The sequence below is a fragment of the Saccopteryx bilineata genome, chromosome 2 (genome assembly GCF_036850765.1).
Source record: "Saccopteryx bilineata isolate mSacBil1 chromosome 2, mSacBil1_pri_phased_curated, whole genome shotgun sequence".
NCBI classification, from domain to species: domain Eukaryota; kingdom Metazoa; phylum Chordata; class Mammalia; order Chiroptera; family Emballonuridae; genus Saccopteryx; species Saccopteryx bilineata.
In genome coordinates this window covers 48,693,696-48,715,526 of record NC_089491.1, presented here as the reverse complement: position 1 = coordinate 48,715,526, position 21,831 = coordinate 48,693,696, and the positions used below count along the sequence as shown (strand labels likewise).

The window sequence follows — 21,831 nt, the reverse complement described above, 5'->3', positions numbered from 1 at the left end:
TCTATTTATCTATTCCAGAACATTTTGCACTTCTGAGCTATTAAATTCTTTTGGCTAGGAATGTCCACACCCAAGCACTCCAGCACTGTGAATGTGCTCTGCCGCATTAATACTCGAGCTGTTCTTTTGTAGGATCCGTCTTCCCCTCGAGGGAGCCCAGCACATTCCCCGAGAGAGAATGGCCTGGACAAGACACGCCTGCTCAAGAAAGACGCCCCAATCAGCCCAGCCTCAATCGCATCCTCCAGCAGTACTCCTTCCTCCAAATCCAAAGAACTTAGCCTTGTAAGCTGTTCTTCACCATCTAAGTGTTGCCTGTTTCAGGATAGCTGGGTTTGACTTTTTTTTTTTTTTCATTTTGTATTTTTCATATTTTTCTATAAGACTTTTATTTCCAAATGTTGTATGTATATGTTCGGCATTCAAGTTTAATTGACAAAAATATTTTGGGGACACATAGATTTATTGACTTGTCAGTGATGGATGTTAGTTTCGTGAGTGTTTTTGCAAGCAAGGCTGGCGGAGGAAGATGGGGAAATTGAGTGAAATATCTGAAAATGGAGGAATACACACTGGGGTTACAGAGGTAGTTTTGTCACCTGTGGCTTATGGTAAATTTGATTTTTGGCTTGGATGTGATTTTTGTTGCTAGTAGCTTTGTTTGAATTACCAAGCTATGTATGACTGCAATAATTTTCCCTTTCTACCTAAAAAGAAATCTGTCATTTACAAAAATCTACCCTGATTCAGACCACAAATCACAAATGCATAATGAAACTGCTGGCAAGTCAGGATAATCTCCCATAACCCCTTCTCCTATGGCTGTGTAGTTAATTGCATTTTTTGTGATGCATCTTTCTTTTTCTTCACCAGTTATTTCTTTGTAACATAACATTAACAACAACAAAATGACAAAATTCAGGGTTTAAATAACCTGTTGAATTCACAGCTAGAGGAGATAAAATTGGTCAGTTTGTGAATTTGGAGGGTATGGCTTACAGCAAGCTAGGTTGTCTTTATCTCTGTTTCCCTCTGGCCTTTTGGCCTGTTTGTAATGGCAGCTCCTTTGTTGCTCTGTACGGTGACTCAGGCTTGGATCTTTGTACTGGGACCTGCTTACCAGAAAGTCCCCTGTGACTTGAACAGTCCACCAGGAGCCCAGCTCCAACCACTCAATCTTAAATCAAAGCCACCAGCAAGTGGCGGTCATAATTTGGGACACATGATTTGTCTGCTTCTATCTGATGCTAGGCAGTTTCCTGGAAATGATCTGCTCTACCCTAAATTCAGCCGCAGTGTGTGTCCTCCTGAACATTGGTTTTGTGGTCTCAGGGAACTCTTTCTCTTTTTTTAAGCTCTTTTTAATTAATTAATTAATGAAAATAAAGGCCTAAGCTGAAGAACTGTTTCCATTTATCTTTTCCTTTTTCTTTACCGTTTTTAAACATCATTATTAAAATTGTGTTCTCATTGCCAGTGTATCTTATTGCATCTCTTGTTAGAATGAAAAATCTACTACTCCTGTTTCAAAGTCCAATACCCCTACTCCACGAACCGATGCACCCACCCCAGGCAGTAATTCCACTCCCGGACTGAGGCCTGTACCTGGAAAACCGCCAGGCGTCGACCCCTTAGGTTAGTAAGAGAAAAGGTTTCCTACATATTTATAAGTTGCTTGTTTTGTAAAGCAATTAAAGCAGTTTAAAGATGTCATCCATTAAGAATATTAATAACCAGCATTGAATGGCTTTTGACAAAGTTATTTAACCCAAACCAAACATCTGGCACCTACTATGTCTGGCACATAGTAGGTGTTTAGTAAAATAAAGTGAATGAATGAGCTCTGATGAAGGCTTGAATAACTTTTGAGGATATTAAAACAAGCTTATTTGAACCATCAATTCTGGGGAGGTTTTGTTTTTGATTTTTTTTTTCCCATTGATTTGATGGGGGTGGAGAAAGGGATGGGGGGGAGGCATCAACTAGTTGTTTCATGTAGTTATGCATTCATTGGTTGCTTCTCTTTTTGTGCCCTGACTGGGGTTGACCTGCAACCTTGGCATGCCAGAAGGTACTCAGGGATGGCACTCTGTCCACTGAACAACCTGGCCAGGGCCTCATCAGTTCCATTTTTTTTTAAGTAAATGAGGCCTGACCAGGCGGTGGCGCAGTGGATAGAGCGTTGGATTGGGATGCAGAGGACCCAGGTTCAAGACCCCGAGGCCGCCAGCTTGAGCGCGAGCTCATCTGATTTGAGCAAAAAAAGCCTACCAGCTTGAACCCAAGGTTGCTGGCTCCAGCAAGGGGTTGCTTGGTCTGCTGAAGGCCCGTGGTCAAGGCACGTATGAGAAAGCAATCAATGAACAACTAAGGTGTTGCAACGCGCAATGAAAAACTAATGATTGATGCTTCTCATCTCTCTCCGTTCCTGTCTGTCTGTCCCTGTCTATCCCTCTCTCTGACTCTGTCTCTGTAAAGAAAATATAAATAAATAAATAAATAAATAAAGTAAATGAGAATGTCTTACTTCATGACTATTTCCTATGTTCTTGATATTTCTCTTTCCTCATTCCACTTGCTCTGTAGCCTCAAGCCTAAGGACCCCGATGGCAGTTCCTTGTCCATATCCAACCCCCTTTGGGATCGTGCCCCACGCTGGGATGAATGGGGAGCTGACCAGCCCTGGAGCTGCCTACGCAGGGCTGCACAACATCTCCCCACAGATGAGCGCGGCTGCCGCTGCCGCCGCTGCCGCTGCCGCCTACGGGCGATCGCCAGTGGTACGTTTGTGGGTATTTGTAAAATGAACGTTTCAGAGCACGGAGGATTGTCATACACATTTGTTTAATGTGGTTTGTATAATTTATTTATAATGTGTGTAATTTAAAAGTTATGTAATTATATCATGAGAACTATGTAGTGAAACGATTTTTTAAAATTTTATGTTCCATTAAAAACTTTTTAACCTACAAAAGTACAGCAAGCAGAATAATGTAGTGAATGCTTTGTTTCCATCATGAACATGAATAATATTAGTGTATATTTTATGTATGTTCTATGCCCAATGTTATCATGAAATCATAAACATACCATCGTTTCATCAATAAATACTTTGTATATATTTCTAAAATCTTGTCTTTAAAGAATCTGTTCTTCCAGGTTTTAGACAAAATACGGAGTTAGGATGAAGTGAGTAAATGTAACTGTCTGTTTTGTTTTGCTTGTGAAAACTTTTAGGTTGGATTCGATCCGCACCATCACATGCGCGTGCCGACAATACCCCCAAACCTGACAGGCATTCCAGGAGGAAAACCGTGAGTCCCTCTGCCCCCTGCTCCCCGTGTGCCGCCACGTGCTGGGCCACGTGCTGGGCCACGTGCTGGGCCTTGGCTGGCGCTTCAGGCTTTGAGCACTGCTAGACAGTGTAGGGGAGTTCCCGTGGCTCGCATTTTTTTCCTTGCAAAGTAGACTATTTTCCATTTTCCCTTAGCATAAGGAAAGAAGTAATGAGGTGGGATTTTGTGTTTTCAACTTAAAATCTTGAGCTGCTAATATGGAAATGCAAATTGCTGAGGCATCTAGCAGTCAGGTTTTCTCTACATCTGTTACTGTTTTCAAGGCGATTCTTTTGTTGCCTTGAAAAAAAAGAGGCTTATATGCAAACCTGGATGCTCAAAATTTGAGCATGTTGGGAGAAGACATACCAAACTTAAAAGGCAGAAAAGAAAGCATGGTTTTATGCTCAGTGTGTTTCTGGAGAAGGTGGCTTGCTCAGTTGTCAGTTGGCCTCTTGTTTTGGGAGGAGGTATTTGGAGCCCCTGTTTTCATAGCCCCCTTTAGTCGTGAAGGCAAAATTCACATGCGGCATTGTTCCAGCCTCTTGTACATTCTGATCTCGCCATATCTCATTCCACATCCTTCATTTCAATCCAGCGTACCTTCTAATTATTACCTGTTATACACTTCTATTTGCTATTTGGCTTCATCTTCCCAGATACAAAGTATTTACTATAAAATAACATTGGCTTTTTCTTTAAAATCCCAGTTTTCTCTCTCCTCTGTTTTGGGAAGCATCCCTGCAGATCCTTCCTGCCTTGTTAGTCACGTGTGTTTTTTATTCTCATTGCTCTTTCCATTGGCATCCTGTCTGTCACTATACATCCCATATACATGCTGCTTCCTCAACCTCTAGTGCTTTCTCACCTGTCCTCTGCTGTGGAAACGTGGCCCTCAGTAGGTGCTGAGTCCCATTCTCTCAGAGGCCGCCCTCCTGGCTTACTTACCGTGGGGTATTGGCTCTTTCTGGTCCTTTCTGTACATTTCAGGTCTACTGCGCCAACTGTGTCATTTCAGATCTCTGCTAAGATGTCACTTTATGGGAGTTCTGCCCTTACAACCCTTTCTGATATAGTATCCTTCTCTTTCTTCCCATCATCATTCTTTTCTGTTCCTTGCGCTTTTTTTTATACTTGTTTCTAGCCATTATCTCTCTCTCCACACTTGAATGTAAGTTTTATGATAGCAGAGTAGTAGAACTCTTTGCTGTTCAGTCACAAAAGTAGCTCAGTGTGTAGAATGGCACCTGGTTCATAGTTGTTGGTCACAATTTGTACCTTTTGGATGTATGGATAAAAGAGAAAAAAACAGAAAGGAAAGGAAGGTCCCTTCTCTGACCTCCCATTTCTTATTTACATATTTACTAACTATATACTCAGGAACTTGTCACCTTTTTGTTCCCTCTGTGTCCCCTTTCTCTCCCCAAGTTGCCTGCCCCTCAGTGTAATCATTCCCGACCTTGACCCTTTCTTCACTTTCTACCTAATACATCAGACTTCTTCTGTAACTTACTGCTTTCCAAATTTGACTTGAAACTCTTCTATTGGATCAAACCATAGTCAAGTTGCTTAGTAAATATTTGACTGATTATTAGGGGAGGCAAGACAAATTAGACTTCAAGTTCCTTGAGAGTTAAAGGTATAATCAATTATCATAAAATTCTGTGTGCTTAGGTGTATGTTCTGCAAATAGTTGTTTACTGACCGACGAATCTTGTTGACCAAGAACTCTGATGTATTTGAAGGTGAAAGTTTGGTCTGTTGCAAGCAGTGACTAAATAACAAGGTCAAAGGATTAATCAACTCAAATACCTGTGAGAGTTCCATATGAAGCAGTGGGGATGGAGGAGACCCTTAGGGAAGTGTGCAGGTACTGCAGTCACCGTTTCGTTAACCGGCAGTTGCACTCACAGCTATGGTATGACCACCAAACCAGAAGAGGTGGTGCTTCTCTCAGCCTCTGCCTTGATGCCACAGGGGGTGAAAACGTGTCGGGTATATTTAAAACAGCACTGACAGCCTTGATTTAGGGGATGTGAGCCAGGTGAACCACTGTAGAATCGCAGGTGGTACTTCTGAACCTTGAACTGGCCTCCCTTCCTCAACCCCCCACCCCCACCCCCGTCTTGCCTCTTAGCATTATAAAATTTTTGAAATCCTTTTGGAAGGGTGAAGGGAGGAGTTGGAGGATGATTGAGAATTTTTGTTCTTGGGAGTGAGAGTCACAACTGGTGCAATAGGCAAATAACAGCAGGAATCCCAAAAGAGAGTGTGGTGTGGTCCACCGAGTATGGGCTCTGGAGTGAGGCAGATCCAATTTTGTTCTGACTCTGCCAGTGACAACTACAAAGAGAGTAGCTTGATGCAGTTTCTTAACTTTGTGAGCTTCAGTCAGCTTACCTGTAAACCAGGGCTGGCACCGCCTCACAGGAGAACGTGAGGATGAAATAAGACAATGTGTTATGCAGTTAGTGCCCTGATTGGTACATGGTGGCTATTCAGTCAACTGCAGCATTATTGTCTGTTCAGCTTTCCCCAGGGTTTTATCAGTTTTTCAACCTCTTATGGGATGGAACATATTGTAGTGGGGCAGAAATGGCCAGAGAAGAGAAGATTGAGTAAATCTGCCTCCATATTCCTGTTACTGGTATGTCTTGATAGAACAAGGCATCAGGACATAAATTCACGTTCATTTACGCATACAGGGATAATATACTTGATAATTCACACTGGGTCTTCTTGTCTGTTCTGGTGAATTAGCAAGGGTTTCACTCAATGTGTAATTGGAATGACAACATAGTTCAATTTCAACATAAGCCAAAAATGGACTTTCGCTCTCACCTCTACTTAAATGAGGCTTCTATAAATAGTGTGAAATGGTTCTATTAAAACTCTGGTACTAATTATAGGCTATGGCCTGTGAATTCAGCCATAACAAAAGACCTCAGATTTATGGGTTTGGAGCTGCTCACAATTTAGAAATTTTTCCTTGCTCTTGAATTCATTTGTTTTTATAAAGCAAGATTATTTTAAAAATAGGGGCAATGCTTGGCACATAATAAGCCATCAAGTATTTGTTGACTGGCTAACCTACTACTAGTGGGTTCACACGCTACTTACAGGGCCTACTTTCCTGTCGGACTTTATAAAGTATAATAGCCAAACCTTTAATTGGGAAATCAGGGTCTAGTTTAACCTTGAGACGTTGAAAGCTTGGAGAAGGTGTTGCAAAGTATGAGAAAGGTGACTGTAACAAGACAGAATTGGGTCTCTGAGGGAGGGTAAAGGAGGTGGACTGTAGGAAGGCCAGGGACCTTCTTTAAGCTGGTTTTTCATCAAAAGATGATGAACCAAATAGAATGATTGTGATGCACATGTTTTAAAAGAATGATTTGAAGTTTCCTTGACTGTTTGAAGTACAGTTCTGTCAGAAAGTCCAAACTTTCTCTGTTCTCCTCAGCACTTCCCTTCAAGAGCTGCTCTTAGCTCCCAGTGGCCTCACCTGCCGCGCGTGCACAGCAGGCCCCGTGCTTTTCTGGCCCCTGCACCCTCTCCCTCTGGTGCTCTTTCTGGACATCTCAGCTAGGCATCTTCAGTATGTATTGTTTCCTCTTCAAGTTCACCAGATTCACCAGATCCATTCCCAGACTTGAACTTCTTCCCAATTTGCCCATTTTTCAGTAACTACTAATATTGTTTCTTTTTTCCTGAAATCAGAAACTCAGTTATTGGCTCCTTCCTCACATCTCTTGAGTTCAGTCCTGTGGAATTCTGTATCTCTTCTAGCGTGTTTCCCTTCTTCCTAGTTCAGGTCCCTTGTTACCTTTCATCTAGATTACTGAGATCATTGTCTCTTATTCCCCTCCCATCATAGTCCTTGTTACCAAATTTACTCAAGTGAATGGCTTTGCCTAGTAATCTCTCACCCCTTTTCCCTATCCCCCCAAAACCTTCATTTTACAAATGTCTTTTGCATTCAACCACTAAACGTTTATTAATTGAAGCTATTACAGCATCAATGCAATATTAGTAAGTTGAGAGTAGAGAATAAAGAGAATACAGCAGTAAAATAGGGAAGGGTAGGGAGGCAGGATGGGGCAGGAGGTGTCAGGGTGGAGGAAGAGGCAGGGGGACAAAGGAGGGCTCTTGATGAGCAGTGTTTCTTGTTCATCATATTGATATCACTTCCATGAATACCAACCATTCATCATTATCCATCTCATTCTAGCAACAGTATCTCAAAGGGCATCTCTTCACCTTGTCACTCTGTAAAGGCTTTGCTTACAGTCTCAATCCCTGGAGTTAATACCCAGGGCAGAGAGCTTCTGTTAAATGATCCATCCAGTCACCTTTGCACTTTCTCCCACTAAGGTTTTATCCGTAGCCAATTCACCTTAAGTTGTTTGCTCTCCCTGCAGTTCCCTTTGATTTTATTTGCCATCTTTAAGGGTCCTTCATTAAATTCCATTAAAGATGTTCTCAGGCGGGCATTCTAAGCCTTCCCTTTTGTGTCATTATATATTGACTTATATGTATAAATATGTTTAGGATATAGTTCATCTGACTGTGCTCGGATATGCTCTTCCAACCACTTACCAAAATGTCATTGTTGAATAAATGAATCCCTGAATTAAAACCAACCCAGAAATTTCTCAGGTCATTTCCCCTCATTTTAGAGCCTTTGTTCTCTACTGTGCCCCACCCTAGCCCCACCCCATGTCTCAGACTCATTTGTTTTTCTATCTTCTTTCCTCCCTGGTGAAATCCTCCCATTCAGTAAAATCCATCTCTAGTACCAGGTCTGTCCTGAAGTAGAAGCTTTGACTTTGCTTTTGAACCGCCACACAACTTCCTGCTTTGCATCTTCCACCTGCTATTATAGTCCCTTCTGTACTATCTCATCACACTTCCTAGACAATCAGCCATTTGTGGACAAGGCCATGTCTTACCTGATTTTGTATTCTTAGCATGACACATGTCAGAGTATGTGGATATGGGGTGTGCTTACTGATGCATGTAATTGGATAGAAAACGAATAGTTCTCAAAGCTTGGATAGCTTGATTTCTAGAAAGGTTGGCTGTTGTTATTAATTCCAGTGCTCATTGCTATGTACACATTGAACAGTTTGTTGAAATCTAATGAAGAGTATGTACCAGAGCTCTGTGTTTTGCAGTCATAAGTATCTCATATATACAGTACTTATAGCAAACAGGCACATTATGTCTTAATGCAAGTAGGCTCTTGCTATTCTTAAGAAAATTCCAGTAACATTCAGGGTAGGGCAAAAATGGATTTGCAGTTATTCATATGGAAAACAACATAATAATTGATAAATAATACAAGAATAAACTCACGTACTCACAATTATAAATCTACGTTTGCTCTATCCTGTAGTACAGGGGTCCCCAAACTTTTTACACAGGGGGCCAGTTCACTGTTCCTGAGACCGTTGGAGGGCCGGACTATAAAAAAAAACTATTAACAAATCCCTATGCACACTGCACATATCTTATTTTAAAGTAAAAAAACAAAACGGGAACAAATACAATATTTAAAATAAAGAACAAGTAAATTTAAATCAACAAACTGACCAGTATTTCAATGGGAACTGTAGGTCTGCTTTTGGCTAATGAGATGGTCAATGTCTGGTTCCATATTTGTCACTGCTAGCCGTAACAAGTGATATGACGCGCTTCCAGAGCCGTGACGTGTGCATCTCGCGTCACTGGAAGTAGTACTGTACGTGAGCGCCGCCGCCACATACAGTGCTCCTCTCACTGACCACCGATGAAGGAGGTGCCCCTTCCGGAAGTGCAGCAGGGGGGCCAGATAAATGGCCTTAGGGGATTGCATGCGGCCCGCGGGCCGTAGTTTGGGGACCCCTCCTGTAGTAGATGTTCATGGAATGGTCATGGTTAAACTGAAGAATTGTCCTATTGAAAACCTCAAAAGAAATTGTATGTCTGGTTTCTTAACTATTTAAATTCTCAAGACTCTTTAAAAACTAGTGATTCTAGAGAGGAGAAAAGGGATACATTTTCAAGTAAATTATTACGAATGTATAACACCATCTAAACTTGTAATAACCTTTCTTTCCCTTTCTTTAAGACTTTGACCTCTTAATTGCTAAATCAGTTAGCCTTTTTCTCAGTTGTCATCTCTCAGAAGCTCAGCCTTTCTCTGTAAGCCTCACCCCTCTTCCCTCCTGGCCTGAGGGGGCCATCCACTGCTGCCCTCTAACCCACAGTCCCCAAGGCCATGGCAGTCGTCATCTACCCCCAGCCCCCGTTCCCCCTGCGTCTCTGGTCTCTTCTGGAACCGAACTCCTGTACATTTTTAGGAAAACCCTGTGCCTTTCAGGTTTGTGCCAGTGGCCTCTGCCTGCTCTTCCACTTTGTTGGGGGAAATGTCCCCAATTTCTTAAGGACTTGGCACTGGCTCAGGGTCTTCTCCCAGCAGAGCCCACCGTCCTCCTGGGGACTCTGGTGTTTACAAGGCCAGTCCCTCAGTAACCTCATCTTGGGATGCAGACTACGTCATCTCTAGTGAACTTCTGCCCTTCACAACCTTTGTAGCCTACTTGCAGACTCACAAAGACCTTGTCATCACCCCTCACTATGTCTGTCACCTTCGAAATTTAAATGACCCATCTTGCCTGACCTGTGGTGGCGCAGTGGATAAAGCGTCGACCTGGAAATGCTGAGGTCACTGGTTCGAAACCCTGGGCTTGCCTGGTCAAGGCACATATGGGAGTTGATGCTTCCAGCTCCTCCCCCCCTTCTCTCTCTCTGTCTCTCCTCTCTCTCTCTCTGTCTCTCCTTCACCTCTCTAAAATGAATAAATAAATAATAAAAAAAAATTATGGCCTGACCTGTGGTAGCGCAGTGGATAAAGCGTCAACCTGGAACTCTGAGTTTGCCGGTTCGAAACCCTGGGCTTGCCTGGTCAAGGCACATATGGGAGTTGATGCTTCCTGCTCTTCCCCCTTCCCTCCCTCCCTCCCTCCCTCCCTCCCTCCCTCCCCTCCCTGTAATGAATAAATAAAATCTTTATAAATGTCCCATTTAACACAGTTTCCTCTACCTTTGGCCAGCTAGAGTAATTTTTTGAATTGCAAATTTATTCCCGGCTTTCTCACAGTCTCCCAAGCAAAAGCCGCCCGCCTCCCCGCTAGATGACTGCACTAGCCCCCAGCAGGTTTTCCTTCCTTTAATCTGCCACCTGCAGGCCACACTTCACCCCGCAACCAGAATGAGCCTTTGAAACATGAACTGAATTATGTCACTGCCCTGCACAAAAGTCTCTCCCTGACTCAGTGTCCTGAGAATAGAGATATCTGTTGAGGGAGATGCTCAACTTTGGTTGCATTTAAAACCAAAGACTTCACTGGAGAGATGGAGCTACTGATAGATATTCACAGGTGGGCCTCTGGAGCAGTCACACAGGACACTTTGTTGAGTTCTGGTATCGTTTAAAATTACAATTTTATTTATTTTTGTGTGTGTGTTTGAGACAGAGAGAGAGAGAGGTAGGGACAGAGAGACAGGAAGGAGGGAGAGAGATGAGAAGCATCAATTCTTTATTGCGGCACCTTAGTTGTTCATTGATTGCTTCCTCATATGTGCCTTGATCGGAGGGCTATAGCAGAGCAAGTGACTCCTTGGGCTCAAGCTGGTGAACTGTGCTCAAACCAGATGAGCCCGCGCTCAAGCCAACTACCTCGAAGTTTCGAACCTGGGTCCTCTTTGTCCCAGTCTGACACTCTATCCACTGTTCCGCCGCCTGGTCAGGCTAAAATTACAATTTTAGATGCTAGAATTTGTTATTGTTGACTCTGAAAGAATGTTTTTTCTGTTTGTTTGTTTTTGTTTTTCCCTGGCATGCCTGCCATTTCATCATGTAGGCCTAGAGACAGCTTAAAGCTTCATAATTTTGGCTTATTGATCTCAAAGTACTAATTCTTGGTGGGTGTGAAATGATCTATAAGCAAAATCTCATCACAGGCTTCCGAATTATTCACAATAAAAAGGCAGTGCATGTTTGCAGAGTGCTCTGAAGGAATAGGTACTATATTGGACATTGGCTGTCTTATTTAATTCTCTGTGAAGTATAGGCAGCAGTCTCTTCATTTCAAAGATTTTAAAGGTTTAGAGAGGCCACGTAACTACTAATGTCACACAGCAGCAGGTGAAGAGTTGACCTGAGGCTTGATTAATCTAGCTCTGTGACCCAGAAATTTATGTTCTTTCCACTGTACTAAGTAAATTTGACTTATTTTCAGACCATAAGTAGCACTGAAACTGTGTTCTGTTTCACCTCATAACACAGATCAGTTAAGTAGCACTTTTTACATTCCCTCCCCATCTTCCCTCCTCTCCACTGCCTTTAGAGCGTACTCCTTCCACGTGACGGCAGACGGGCAGATGCAGCCCGTCCCTTTCCCCCCCGACGCCCTCATTGGACCCGGCATCCCCCGACACGCTCGCCAGATCAACACCCTGAACCATGGGGAGGTGGTGTGCGCAGTGACCATCAGCAACCCCACGAGACACGTGTACACGGGAGGGAAGGGCTGCGTCAAGGTCTGGGACATCAGCCACCCCGGCAATAAGAGCCCTGTCTCTCAGCTCGACTGTCTGGTGAGTGAACATGGATGGACAGGGCTTCCACCTTCGTTTAGAAAATAGGCCGGGCGGTGAGAGAGTAGGATGTACAAGCAGCACACGGTATTGATCCCAAGGGGGCCGTGGTGTTGTTTTTGTAGTGGTTTGTGGTCATTCACTGAAGACTTAGAGCGCTGATGGAGAGGCAAGTCTTCTTTCAGTTCCTTAAGGCAGAATTATCCAGGTCTTCACATGACACTTGCACCAGGACAGCTGTCACTCAGCCGGCCCAGGGCCTGGGAGCAGGCAGACTGGTTTTCTTAGAGCCCATGTGGTTTCTGTGAGAATGCACCTAACTATTGTAATCTGTCACATTGTGAGACAAGAGTAACATAATACAGCATGTGAGACACGAGATACCCCATAACCCCTTTATTGTTTCCTGGATATTTGTCCTTGAGCTTTTAAAGAAATTTTAGTTGACTTTCTTCCTTAGACCAGCACTAGGATTTTTGTTATATAGCACCATGCTAAGTCAATTTAACATAATTAATGTACACAAGATTCCCATGACCTCATGAACTGGGAGGAAATTGTTGTTTTTGTTGTTTAACCCTCCTTGATCATGTCTTGCCTGTGTCTTATGCTGCTTTAGCTATGTAATGCAGGGTCAGGTGAAAGGAAGTGACGGTTAGGTCTCTTTTTCCCACTGACAGTTTTGGCAGCAGTAGCAGGACCTCTGCCCGGCCAGGGTGCATGCACCCAGACGTGGCTGCTCCAGGGCTCGAGGTTGCCGCACTGATGTGCATGTGCGCCAGTGTGTGCAAATGACTCATGGAGCTGGTTGATTTGGTGGCGGTGGGAGTGGGTCTAGATCTTTGCATTTATATGCTAATTAAGATTAAATATCTCAGTGCTAAATTTTGTAGATCAAGTTTAAGTACTTCCCTAATTTCATGTAATTTTCTAGCATTAATCCACTTTATCATTGTCATAAGTAAAAATGGCTCATTAAAACCAGGAGGGAACACAATACTTTTATGGATTTCTGCTCTTATGTTAATGCTGTTTTCCTTTCCTCATGAGTAATCTCCTGATGGTTTTGTCTCTACAGAACAGGGATAACTACATCCGTTCCTGCCGATTGCTCCCCGATGGTCGTACCCTAATTGTGGGAGGCGAAGCCAGCACCCTGTCCATCTGGGACCTGGCCGCCCCGACCCCGCGCATCAAGGCCGAGCTGACATCCTCGGCCCCTGCCTGCTACGCCCTGGCCATCAGCCCCGACTCCAAGGTCTGCTTCTCCTGCTGCAGCGATGGCAACATCGCCGTGTGGGACCTGCACAACCAGACGCTGGTGAGGTGGGTCAGCAGGATTCCTCACCAAGGCGTGAGGATGAGCTGGTTGTGCCACATTGTGCCAGAGATCTATATGTGTGTCAGTCTGTCTTACAGATGAAGTATAATTATCTTTCTAAAATTTGTTAAGAGTAGGCCCATTTTAAGATGCTTGAAACAAATTATTCACGTAAAATCTTTTTTCTGTAGTATTTGATCTTTAACAAATGGGGAGGCTGCTTCTTGTTTTTCCTTTTGACATTGTACTGAACAGTATTAATTCAGTTTTTAAGAAAATGAGGTCACTTTTACATAATTAATGTACATAACGTTCCCATGACCTCATGAGCTCATTAAGTATCTGTAAGTTGCCATCTGTGCTTGCTAACAAACCACGATTGTCAGTAGCACTCATTGAGAAGGTTCCCAGTGCGTGGTGCTGTTCTTGGTGTCATATGTATCCGAAATGTCCTATCCTTCAGAGCATGATCATTACATGCCTACTGTGGGCCCAGGCATGTGTTTGGTGTGTTCACCCTGAAAAAGTCTGTACTTTTAAGGATGCATAGATATAACCAAGATGTCTGTTTAGAAATGAGATTGTATAGGATGGTGTTGATGTGTAAGGCCCCAAACAAGTCTCCACAGGTCAGTACCAGAGAGCAGGAAACCAGAGGTGTGATCTACTAACAGGTGTGAGAAGGTGATCAAACCTAGCTACAAGTTGGGGGCATGTACTGTCTGTCAGAGATTTGTCAGGACTAAGCTCTGAATATGATTCCAAAAACAAAATAGTCATCACTTTGTTCCGTTTGTAAAAGGCTCTTATGAGGAACTACTTCAAATCCCTTCTTCCCCCCAGTGTCTTTGGACAGTGGACCAGCCCCTGGGGCAGCTGAGTCACAGAGTTCTTTCCATGGGGCTTCCTTGAGGGTGGCACAGTCACGCACGGTGGCGGTGGTGCTCGCTGGCAGGATGGGTCGTGCTCCCTGCACGGTCCCCAGAGCTCTGCAGGAGGGAAAGACTCCTTACTTCCTCTTCTGTTCTCTCTTTCCTGTCACAGTAATAGAGTAGGTCTGAGAAGTGGCCGGATGAATCCACATGCATGCCACAGTGTTTTCTTTTGTTTCCGTTGGAGACATTTTCTATCAGTTGTATGTGTTTTAGTGTCAATTTTGAGTACCGTATTTCCCCATGTATAAGACGCACCCTTTCCCAAAATATTTGGGGTGGTACATTTTTTTACTTGCATTTCCCACTTTTTTGCGCTTATTTATGCACTTATTGTTGAAGACAGTGATTTGTCATCAGACATAGATGAGGACAAGCTAATGGATAGGAGTTTTGACAGTGATGAGTTATATGAATTTTATGATGAATAAAACTTGAGTTCAGTAACTTTATGTAATACATTTCCCCTCCCCCAAATTTCGGGCCCCAAAATTAAGGTGCATCTTATACATAGGAGCGTCTTATACCTGGGAAAATACAGTACTTCCTGTTTAAGGATAAAAAGTACAGGAAATACAGTTTCTTAGTTTAACTTCAATCTCTCTTGTGTATATATTTGGTTATTACTTTGAAGAACTAGAAAACTTAATAAAGCAAAATGAAATCTACAAATAAGGCCTGCAGTGAAATTGATTGCTGAGGAATTCTAAAGTGAGTTCACGGAAAAACTAACTTCAAGGATTTTCCCCTCCATTTTGACATTCCAGGCAATTCCAGGGCCACACAGACGGGGCCAGCTGTATTGACATTTCTAACGACGGCACCAAGCTCTGGACGGGCGGCCTGGACAACACGGTCAGGTCCTGGGACCTGCGCGAAGGCCGGCAGCTGCAGCAGCACGACTTCACCTCGCAGGTGTGCTTGAGAGCCTGTGTCATGTCAGAAGCCATGGTTTTGTGAAATATACGACATCCTTAAGGGCAGCCCCTTACCATGAGACAAAGTCACTTTTGACACTGATTAGATAGCTGAATATTCCACGGTTCCTATCAAAATAATAGCGCTATATATTATGGAAGGAGTAAGAAATCTCTTACATTTAAGCTTTTAGCAGGTTTTTATTTTTTTTTTTTTATTTTTTTTTTCATTTTTCTGAAGCTGGAAACAGGGAGAGACAGTCAGACAGACTCCCGCATGCGCCCGACCGGGATCCACCCGGCACGCCCACCAGGGGGCGACGCTCTGCCCACCAGGGGCGGTGCTCTGCCCCCCAGGGGGCGATGCTCTGCCCATCCTGGGCGTCGCCATATTGCGACCAGAGCCACTCTAGCGCCTGAGGCAGAGGCCACAGAGCCATGCCCAGCGCCCGGGCCATCTCTGCTCCAATGGAGCCTTGACTGCGGGAGGGGAAGAGAGAGACAGAGAGGAAAGCGCGGCGGAGGGGTGGAGAAGCAAATGGGCGCTTCTCCTGTGTGCCCTGGCCGGGAATCGAACCCGGGTCCTCCGCACGCTAGGCCGACGCTCTACCGCTGAGCCAACCGGCCAGGGCCGGTTTTTATTTTAAAACCCATTACTCTGTATATATTTGAATTTGACGATTTATTACTAAATTAAATTGGTCAGAGGTGTCAGATTACTTTGGGCTCACCCATTTGGCTTTGGTATTTTCCCTCTACAATTCAGCTTATCTTGATTTCCTTTATAATTTACATGGTTAGAAGAAACAGTGCTTCCCAGTGCAAGCAAGTGTGTCCGCTGTAGCCATTGTCACCATCGCTTGTTTTAATTCTAGATCTTTTCTCTGGGCTACTGCCCCACCGGAGAGTGGCTCGCGGTGGGGATGGAGAACAGTAACGTGGAAGTCCTGCATGTCACCAAGCCAGACAAGTACCAGCTGCATCTTCACGAGAGCTGTGTGCTGTCCCTGAAGTTTGCCCATTGCGGTGAGCACGCCCTCCCCTTGCCTGTCACCCAGAGCCGTTCCTTCCGCCCTCCTGCTGACTGGCTTAAGTCGGACCCTTTAGTTCATTAACATGTCCCTCTTTAAAATTGTATCGCTTCCTTACACTTGCCTCCTTCTCCAATGCCGTGTAATTTTCTGGCCTTAATCCACTTTGTCCTTGTCATAAGTGTAGATGACTCATCAAACCTAGCAGAATGGGCTTTATTTTTCCAGTGAAAAACAACTCTTGCTTGTCACAGATGAGTTTTCTGTGAACAGCTTGACATCCTGTAAAACAGATCTCAGTGTCTGACAGAGTATCATGAACACTCCCTTCCTCACTGCTCTTCCTGTAGGTAAATGGTTTGTAAGCACTGGAAAGGACAACCTTCTGAATGCCTGGAGAACACCTTACGGCGCCAGCATATTCCAGGTAACACTTCCCTTGGGTGGCCTTCACTTACATGTGCTCACTGCTGCTAGTTGTTTAACCAAACTCTGTCCGTGCTTTCTTGCAAATGAAGGCATGTAAGTGTCCTAGGATGTAGGGGCTGGTATTATTCCCATTGTGCAGAGGGAAACAGCTGTGTCTGAGGCGGCCAGTGTCACAGCCACAAGCTGGGGAGCTGGGAATCTGCTCCCGTCCTGAGTGCCGAGCCAGAACACTGCGCCTGCTCACTAACCAGCTCCTCAGGCCTCACCCCTTCCTATACCTTGGAGCAGAGGATGTGTGTCTCTGTGGGTTTTGTTTTTTCATTGTCTTTTTTTTTTTTTAATGTTTAAATTATGAGCATTTTGCTGAATACTCTTTACTAGTAGTATTACTATTTCTTTGAATCTTTCCCTAAGAAGAGTATGATGGAAAAGTTTCATAAATCTTGATTAACTTTAATTAACTTGTATTCTTCCTGTTGACTTATTGGCACTTTGTGTAGTTTATGAAATTATTTGTTGAAAGCTAAATTTTAGACATGGTACACGCACAGACTTTCTCCTCCTACTGGGATGTGACAAATTCATAGGCATGTTAAAGAAGACATCTCTTTTTAATCTTATGTATTTCTGATGTTATTTTTTAGGTGGTGTTCTATTTTTAGAAATAACATAACACTTGCAGTTTTCTTGACCAAGCGATAAGTCATCATAGAGTAAATTATAATTGAGTTTAAAAATACATAGATTGAGTGAGCTATCATGAAGTTTATAATCTAATACAGTGGTGAGCTTTTTGTATTGTGGGTTATATATAGCCTTTTAGATGGTCCCAATTGGAACATGAAAAAATTAATATTAGAGTGCATATTGGTAGCAGGTATAAGTATTATATCGTGTGTGTACGGGGCTACAAAGTAAAATATTATATATTTATTCAAGTTGTGATCAAAAAATTTGAAGAGCACAGGTAGTGGGTTAGCAGCTGCATGTCAAACTTTTTTCAGTGTTCAAAGTGCTAGTGAAAATCCCACGGGTATTTTTGTTTATTCATTAGCACAATTCAGTTTAGAAGTGAACACTGAGCCCTTTGTTGTTAGTGCAATTGAGTGAGGTGCATTTTTTAACTATTGAACCCCTCCCCACTTGCAAATTTGTGTTCCATTTTTACACAGGAGGAAATTAGGCTTTATTTTAGAAATATTTTTGCATTCACTATTTAAAAATACAGTGTTTTCAATGCTCTTGCCCATGTATTACCTCACTTGAATGCTTTGGCAGCTCTCTAGAAGGGGTGGACAGGTAAGATGACAACCTGCTTACTTATAAGGAAACTGAGGCATAAGCAGGCTAAGTGACATGTCTGGTGTTTTGTAGCTCCACCTGAATCCTTGTCATGTGGGTGAAGGTGAGGGTTTTTCATACTCATTCTGCTCCGAGCAGGATTTGAAATAGAGCTTTGCTTCATCAGGTGACTTGCCTCGCACCTGATGCCTCCAGGGCAAGAATCTGTAGACTAATGTGAAGTGTCCCTAGGACCCGGCTGAACTGCTTTAGAAGGGAGCACGTGCTGCCTTTCCTCGCTTGGGCTCCTCTCTGGTCAGCGGGACACGTCAGGCTTCTTTCTGCTCTGAGTCCTCCAGTCCTGCCTCTCAGTCTTAATGGGCTTGTCTCTCAGCGTTTAACTTTTTTGTTCATATGTTTCTTTCCCAGTCCAAAGAATCCTCATCGGTGCTTAGCTGTGACATCTCTGTGGATGACAAATATATTGTCACTGGCTCTGGGGATAAGAAGGCCACGGTTTATGAAGTTATTTATTAAGGACAAATCTTCATACGAACTGGACTCCTTCTCCTTGTAGCACTTTGTTCTCTCACCCCCCTCCCCCATCTAAAACCAAGGATTTCAAATACTCATTGCAGTTGTGGTGTTTAATCCCCTTCCTTCCCCTCACCTCCTCCTTGCTATTGAATTGTGAATACTCATTAAGAACCTGTGATACCAAATCTTCAGCTATCTACTTGGAAGAACATGGAACACATACTTAACAGTGAACGAAATCTTTATGTATAATATCTGTAATATATTTATTTTGTTTAAAGAAGGCTTTCTAACAATGACTGACTAAATAAAGCTGTCTGCTCCTGCATTGATAATGAAAATGCGTTGTATTTGATACACCTCCCCCTTTTTTTGGCAAAGGAGGGGAAAGGAAGGTTTAAAACAATTGATTAATAATGTCACTAAATGTAGACTAATGACTGTATAGAGATGTGAAATGTATAATTACATATTGAAGCAATATGTTGCTGTGTTAGATTTATTTTGTTTTTGTTTTCTACTTTTCAAGACATTTGGAAATTTGAACAATTAGAACATGACAGGCCATGTCATCCTCATTTGACTCTATTTAGACAACTTTAACAAGTATATCTATAGCTTTAGATTATATTCGATAAAAGTAATTGGACTTTCCCTTTTTTTTCCTTTTTTTTTTTTGACTTGTTGACAAGTGTCTTTGTAATATGTTTTCAATTCCTTTTTTATTATATTATAGACAGATGAACAAGTTATATTTGGCCTCAAAGAGAGAACTTAACCCTCTGGATATTTTTGCCACGTTTCTTTGCAAAGGGAGATGTTTATCTTTGGGCAGTTTTGTCATTAGGAGAGATTATGGGCTATTTTTTGGCATGTTCTTTGGGAACTGCACAGACTCCTCCTGCTGTGCAAGTCAAGGCTTTTACAAAACAAGGACAGCAGAGGAGGATTCGCAAGGACCTCCCTCTGAAAACCAGAAAATGGACGCTCACCTGGGATGAGGACTTACTTTCCTTACCTCTGGTTCTTTCCATGTCTTAGTTGGATGTCCCTGAAATGGACACAGGCTGTGCCATTGTGCCAGAAACATTGTGTTATCTTTTATGTTGTTGTTGTTGCTGTTAAACTATGGTATGTGACTCCTTTTTTTTATTATTTTTTTGTTTGAATGCTTTAAAAATTTTTTAAGTCTGTGGATCTGCTGATGTACAGTGCCTTTGCTGCTATGGATCAAAATCAAGAGAACTGTGTAGATAAACTTTATTGTATAAGTAGAAAATTACTTAATTTCATACTAGAAATGGATGGATGCTGCAAGTTGAAATGGACTGTCCATTGACGTTTCTAATGTGGTAGCAGGAAAAAAAAAAAGGTGTCTTAAGTGCTTAGTGTTTGATGTCATTAACAGTTTCGTAAAACTCTACAGTGTAGAAAGATTTTGATACTAAACTGTGCATTGTATATAGTTTTAATGCATTGTATTGACCACCAGTACTTCTATAATGGTAGATTGTTTGTGCATTCAGACTTTTAAGCATTAAACATAAATAACTTCTAGTATGCTTTCTTATTCTTTGTTTTGCTAGTGTCAGTTTATTTTTATCCTGGACTGTGCTATCTCTGGCTATTAAAAATGATTAGTTTTCTTCAGGGAGATTAGTGTTAAACTAATGTGAGTTTTCCATTGTTGCTATTTTAGTTTGGTTTTTCTTTTTACTTGAGAAGATCTAGAGGGGGAGGGGTTGTCAATGCCAGGTTGCTACCAAATATTTATTGAGTGCCTCTTTGGTGTATAAAAATACTATCCATCAAAAATCATGTTACTCTAAATCATTGCTTTAGAACTGTGCTGTTCAGTGTGGTGACAATTAGGTGTTTATGCCTGTTTACGTTTATTAAAATTAAAATTCAGTTTATCAGTCACACTAACTACTCTTCAAGTGTTCAGTAGTCACTTGTTGCTACTGGCTACTGTATTGGACGACACAAATTTATAGAACATTTCCATCGTTAAGGTATGTTCTGTGGGAACAACTCTGTTAGAGTTAGCCCACATGTACTATTTCCAGCCATTTGGGTTTGGGAAACATTTCCACTGAAGTCTTTGCATGCACAAAGCTTCTGGAACTGCTGCTGGTTGGGTGTAGAAATGCAGCACAAGGAGGATCTTAAAGTATTTCTGGGGCTCAAAACCTGACATTTTAAGACTCCACTAGGTAGAAAGCTGGGGGTTCAGAGCCCCACAGTGGTCTGGAGTGCGCTCGGTGATGTGCTGTAAGAGGTATTGATTTAACGGGCTGAGAGTTCAGTGTTCATCAACACACAGGGTTGCAAGCAGCACTTCAAACGTGAGTACTCTGAGAGCTGCTACATCAGATGATAACATTTTTAAAGTATTCTTAGCTCAATTAATTTCAGCGTATCCTTATTAATGCTTCTTAAAAAGTGATAAAGATTTGGAGCAAAAAGATTCATTTTGGCACAGACGGTATGTCATTTGCATACTGTATTTATGCTTCCTGAAGGAGAGAGAGCCCACCTCAAGCAGTTAAAATTTCCTTTGGGTGCCTGAGAGGTCAAATCTGTGATGTCCATCAGTTTTCTCTGATTTAAAACGTTGTCTGTTGTACTGGAATAAAATTTGGGGTGAGAACATAAATAGACCTACTTTTTAAGGCAAAGAGGCATCTGTTTTCTCTCATGACAGAGATTTTGTCAGATTAGATATAAATCTCAGGCCCAAATTAACCTGCACAAAAATCTTGATGTTGACATCATCATAACTTGGTTTACCATATGTTTACTCCAAGTATGGTCTTATGGAGTCTGAAGAACAAGAAAGGAAGGAATCACCCTATACCAGGTGAAATTTAGTGCCAATAAAAGGACGGAGTGGTGTAGGACTAGAAAATTGACTTACATCAATCTACCAAAAAGTAGGAAGAAGAAGAAAAAAACCCACATTAAAGAAACCACCAGGACCTTGCTAAGACTGGAAGGTCAAATGTAGGTTGACCAATTCCATGATCTTAAAGTTTCCACTGATACACCTCATTTTGGGGCCACTACTTAGCAAGGTTGGCTTCTTGGCCAGTGAACTGCAAAAGATGAGCTTTGTCCTGGAACAATAAACACTGAAACTTGAACTGCGGCCCTGTGACAGCTACATGTGGTTGGAATTCCAGTCATGGGATAGAAATTCAGCTTAGCCTTGGAATTCTGGGACACTGCAGCCGTGAGTAGGGGAAATTGACATCCCACAGACAGAAGGCAGCACACACTAGGCTTTGTGAACAGCGAGGTCATCAGTGATGCCCTCAGCTGTCAGCTCGGCCACTTCTTGCATCCTTAATCTGGACAATTTGCACGGTATTTGTATAACGCAGAAACAAGATGTCTAACCAAGAG

The 21,831-nt window shown here is 42.6% G+C and overlaps 1 protein-coding gene across 10 annotated transcripts in view; it reads left to right on the top strand.

The window, feature by feature from the left end:
• LOC136324324 (transducin-like enhancer protein 4) overlaps window positions 1–19,980 on the top strand; it is a 153,558-nt gene extending 133,578 nt beyond the window's left edge. For all 10 annotated transcript variants that reach the window (XM_066257035.1, XM_066257034.1, XM_066257038.1 and 7 more), the window contains 10 exons: window positions 133–285; window positions 1,503–1,635; window positions 2,587–2,780; window positions 3,238–3,314; window positions 11,726–11,975; window positions 13,054–13,301; window positions 14,996–15,143; window positions 16,021–16,171; window positions 16,527–16,603; window positions 18,316–19,980. In XM_066257035.1, the coding sequence (XP_066113132.1) occupies window positions 133–285; window positions 1,503–1,635; window positions 2,587–2,780; window positions 3,238–3,314; window positions 11,726–11,975; window positions 13,054–13,301; window positions 14,996–15,143; window positions 16,021–16,171; window positions 16,527–16,603; window positions 18,316–18,423 (1,539 nt within the window). In that variant the 3' untranslated portion in view covers window positions 18,424–19,980. The remainder of the gene's footprint in view (window positions 1–132; window positions 286–1,502; window positions 1,636–2,586; window positions 2,781–3,237; window positions 3,315–11,725; window positions 11,976–13,053; window positions 13,302–14,995; window positions 15,144–16,020; window positions 16,172–16,526; window positions 16,604–18,315) is intronic.
• Window positions 19,981–21,831: the final 1,851 nt, after the last annotated feature.